The 5057-nt window shown below is 45.8% G+C and overlaps 1 protein-coding gene across 1 annotated transcript in view; it reads right to left on the bottom strand.

Annotated features, from left to right (window-relative positions):
* The window catches only part of IL2RG (interleukin 2 receptor subunit gamma), a 28415-nt gene extending 27367 nt beyond the window's left edge, over positions 1-1048 (bottom strand). The window contains exon 1 of the mRNA XM_018572612.1: positions 873-1048. Within this exon, the coding sequence (XP_018428114.1) occupies positions 873-1048 (176 nt within the window). The remainder of the gene's footprint in view (positions 1-872) is intronic.
* Positions 1049-5057: the final 4009 nt, after the last annotated feature.

Below are 5057 nucleotides of genomic sequence, written 5' to 3'. Positions count from 1 at the left end.
TGCAATAATGGCAGAAATAAAATAATCCGACAAGAGGCTCTAATCTTTCCCTACGCCGAACAAAATCAACTTGGCCGGGACATGCACTTTAAAATCGATCCTCCGGAGCAGAGACGCAAGAACGGCGTCAGCGGCCATTTGCTTCGACAACGAAGGAGGAGCTCATGAACCACACGGGAGGCTTTGTGCAGTAACCCGTAGCAACCAACCATGACTGGTCACCCCGGGTCCATGCATTGCTTTTTCTTCGCCTAGGAAGCTAAATTTGTTTTAGAAATGATCGGAAGAAGCAACAACAACAACGGGGACTGAGAGCGACCAGAGCAGGCTGAAGGGCTTTATGTTACTGGAGAGACTCTGAAAAGAAGAAAGGCCGCCCGGATACATCACCCAAATTGAACACACTTGTTTTTTTAATGGAATACCTTCTCTTACAATGTAGAAATTCACACCTTTAAAAAATGAAATCACGCCTTACCGAGAACAAAAAACAAGCTAAAAATATAAAGGAAACGAGCTTTAGTCGGAGGAGGACAAAGCTTTAAGAGCTTATCATTGGGAAGGATGAGATACACGAGGTGCGCGTTATCCCGCTGTGCCCCTCGGGGGCGAGCCCTTTATTCTTTTATCTTTGGAGGGGGACACGGCCTAAGGCGCTATTGTATATAGAAGGAGCTTATCTAGAGAGACATCATGGAGCGTGAGGGCCAAACAGAAGAAGAAGAGATCTCGATGTCTCTTCCCTAAAAATACACATTTTCTTGGCCGGCAGAAAGCCGGCCAAGAAAATAGTATTCCGTCATCGTACACAAAGGGCTAGAAAAATACAATCTGCAGGATTTCATTTATAAGGTTAGTTGTGGCTGACTGACCTCCCATGAGATGGGGCCTCCATGGCTGTGGGGCCAACATCAGGTGGCAGAGCCAGCAGCAGGACACCAATGATCCTTTTAGCCGTCTGTAATGGTGGCTTCTTATGTTCCGTCACAGTAGGGGAAGCGTAGGTGGATCTCCTACTGACACGGGTTAGAATGGAGGTCACATCCATCTTCCTTCCCATTCTGTTTGGTTCTTCTAGTGATGGACCCATAGGGAGGCGTTAGTCCGTTCTAGATCAGTGTAATCGTGAGTCAAAACTGGACTGACTGAACGCCTGTGTGGGGGAACCCAAGGGAGGCATTCTTCTCACTGACCCCCAATGTAAGGAACATTCTTCTCACTGACCCCCAATGTAAGGAGCATTCTTCTCACTGACTCCCAATGTAAGGAGCATTCTTCTCACTGACTCCCAATGTAAGGAGCATTCTTCTCACTGACTCCCAATGTAAGGAGCATTCTTCTCACTGACTCCCAATGTAAGGAGCATTCTTCTCACTGACTCCCAATGTAAGGAGCATTCTTCTCACTGACTCCCAATGTAAGGAGCATTCTTCTCACTGACTCCCAATGTAAGGAGCATTCTTCTCACTGACTCCCAATGTAAGGAGCATTCTTCTCACTGACTCCCAATGTAAGGAGCATTCTTCTCACTGACTCCCAATGTAAGGAGCATTCTTCTCACTGACTCCCAATGTAAGGAGCATTCTTCTCACTGACTCCCAATGTAAGGAGCATTCTTCTCACTGACTCCCAATGTAAGGAGCATTCTTCTCACTGACTCCCAATGTAAGGAGCATTCTTCTCACTGACTCCCAATGTAAGGAGCATTCTTCTCACTGACTCCCAATGTAAGGAGCATTCTTCTCACTGACTCCCAATGTAAGGAGCATTCTTCTCACTGACTCCCAATGTAAGGAGCATTCTTCTCACTGACTCCCAATGTAAGGAGCATTCTTCTCACTGACTCCCAATGTAAGGAGCATTCTTCTCACTGACTCCCAATGTAAGGAGCATTCTTCTCACTGACTCCCAATGTAAGGAGCATTCTTCTCACTGACTCCCAATGTAAGGAGCATTCTTCTCACTGACTCCCAATGTAAGGAGCATTCTTCTCACTGACTCCCAATGTAAGGAGCATTCTTCTCACTGACTCCCAATGTAAGGAGCATTCTTCTCACTGACTCCCAATGTAAGGAGCATTCTTCTCACTGACTCCCAATGTAAGGAGCATTCTTCTCACTGACTCCCAATGTAAGGAGCATTCTTCTCACTGACTCCCAATGTAAGGAGCATTCTTCTCACTGACTCCCAATGTAAGGAGCATTCTTCTCACTGACTCCCAATGTAAGGAGCATTCTTCTCACTGACTCCCAATGTAAGGAGCATTCTTCTCACTGACTCCCAATGTAAGGAGCATTCTTCTCACTGACTCCCAATGTAAGGAGCATTCTTCTCACTGACTCCCAATGTAAGGAGCATTCTTCTCACTGACTCCCAATGTAAGGAGCATTCTTCTCACTGACTCCCAATGTAAGGAGCATTCTTCTCACTGACTCCCAATGTAAGGAGCATTCTTCTCACTGACTCCCAATGTAAGGAGCATTCTTCTCACTGACTCCCAATGTAAGGAGCATTCTTCTCACTGACTCCCAATGTAAGGAGCATTCTTCTCACTGACTCCCAATGTAAGGAGCATTCTTCTCACTGACTCCCAATGTAAGGAGCATTCTTCTCACTGACTCCCAATGTAAGGAGCATTCTTCTCACTGACTCCCAATGTAAGGAGCATTCTTCTCACTGACTCCCAATGTAAGGAGCATTCTTCTCACTGACTCCCAATGTAAGGAGCATTCTTCTCACTGACTCCCAATGTAAGGAGCATTCTTCTCACTGACTCCCAATGTAAGGAGCATTCTTCTCACTGACTCCCAATGTAAGGAGCATTCTTCTCACTGACTCCCAATGTAAGGAGCATTCTTCTCACTGACTCCCAATGTAAGGAGCATTCTTCTCACTGACTCCCAATGTAAGGAGCATTCTTCTCACTGACTCCCAATGTAAGGAGCATTCTTCTCACTGACTCCCAATGTAAGGAGCATTCTTCTCACTGACTCCCAATGTAAGGAGCATTCTTCTCACTGACTCCCAATGTAAGGAGCATTCTTCTCACTGACTCCCAATGTAAGGAGCATTCTTCTCACTGACTCCCAATGTAAGGAGCATTCTTCTCACTGACTCCCAATGTAAGGAGCATTCTTCTCACTGACTCCCAATGTAAGGAGCATTCTTCTCACTGACTCCCAATGTAAGGAGCATTCTTCTCACTGACTCCCAATGTAAGGAGCATTCTTCTCACTGACTCCCAATGTAAGGAGCATTCTTCTCACTGACTCCCAATGTAAGGAGCATTCTTCTCACTGACTCCCAATGTAAGGAGCATTCTTCTCACTGACTCCCAATGTAAGGAGCATTCTTCTCACTGACTCCCAATGTAAGGAGCATTCTTCTCACTGACTCCCAATGTAAGGAGCATTCTTCTCACTGACTCCCAATGTAAGGAGCATTCTTCTCACTGACTCCCAATGTAAGGAGCATTCTTCTCACTGACTCCCAATGTAAGGAGCATTCTTCTCACTGACTCCCAATGTAAGGAGCATTCTTCTCACTGACTCCCAATGTAAGGAGCATTCTTCTCACTGACTCCCAATGTAAGGAGCATTCTTCTCACTGACTCCCAATGTAAGGAGCATTCTTCTCACTGACTCCCAATGTAAGGAGCATTCTTCTCACTGACTCCCAATGTAAGGAGCATTCTTCTCACTGACTCCCAATGTAAGGAGCATTCTTCTCACTGACTCCCAATGTAAGGAGCATTCTTCTCACTGACTCCCAATGTAAGGAGCATTCTTCTCACTGACTCCCAATGTAAGGAGCATTCTTCTCACTGACTCCCAATGTAAGGAGCATTCTTCTCACTGACTCCCAATGTAAGGAGCATTCTTCTCACTGACTCCCAATGTAAGGAGCATTCTTCTCACTGACTCCCAATGTAAGGAGCATTCTTCTCACTGACTCCCAATGTAAGGAGCATTCTTCTCACTGACTCCCAATGTAAGGAGCATTCTTCTCACTGACTCCCAATGTAAGGAGCATTCTTCTCACTGACTCCCAATGTAAGGAGCATTCTTCTCACTGACTCCCAATGTAAGGAGCATTCTTCTCACTGACTCCCAATGTAAGGAGCATTCTTCTCACTGACTCCCAATGTAAGGAGCATTCTTCTCACTGACTCCCAATGTAAGGAGCATTCTTCTCACTGACTCCCAATGTAAGGAGCATTCTTCTCACTGACTCCCAATGTAAGGAGCATTCTTCTCACTGACTCCCAATGTAAGGAGCATTCTTCTCACTGACTCCCAATGTAAGGAGCATTCTTCTCACTGACTCCCAATGTAAGGAGCATTCTTCTCACTGACTCCCAATGTAAGGAGCATTCTTCTCACTGACTCCCAATGTAAGGAGCATTCTTCTCACTGACTCCCAATGTAAGGAGCATTCTTCTCACTGACTCCCAATGTAAGGAGCATTCTTCTCACTGACTCCCAATGTAAGGAGCATTCTTCTCACTGACTCCCAATGTAAGGAGCATTCTTCTCACTGACTCCCAATGTAAGGAGCATTCTTCTCACTGACTCCCAATGTAAGGAGCATTCTTCTCACTGACTCCCAATGTAAGGAGCATTCTTCTCACTGACTCCCAATGTAAGGAGCATTCTTCTCACTGACTCCCAATGTAAGGAGCATTCTTCTCACTGACTCCCAATGTAAGGAGCATTCTTCTCACTGACTCCCAATGTAAGGAGCATTCTTCTCACTGACTCCCAATGTAAGGAGCATTCTTCTCACTGACTCCCAATGTAAGGAGCATTCTTCCCTCTGACCCCCAATGTAAGGAGCGTTCTTCCCACTGACCCCCAATGTAAGGGACATTCTGCCCACTGAATGCCAATTCTTCCCACTGATCGGTGACGACTCGGTTTTAGGGCTCCTTGTGACCTGGACATGATTTAGGGGTCCCTCTGGGGTACAGGAGTGAAGAACGGCTGCTCTAGACATGAGATTCGCTTGTCGGCTAAAAAGGAAATTCTGTAACAATATAAAAGATTACGTGGAATATA

Source organism: Nanorana parkeri, unplaced genomic scaffold (assembly GCF_000935625.1).
Source record: "Nanorana parkeri isolate BGI_ZX_2015 unplaced genomic scaffold, ASM93562v1 scaffold2085, whole genome shotgun sequence".
NCBI classification, from domain to species: domain Eukaryota; kingdom Metazoa; phylum Chordata; class Amphibia; order Anura; family Dicroglossidae; genus Nanorana; species Nanorana parkeri.
The sequence above is the reverse complement of the archived record's forward strand: the minus strand, read 5'-3'. Positions and strand labels throughout refer to the sequence as shown.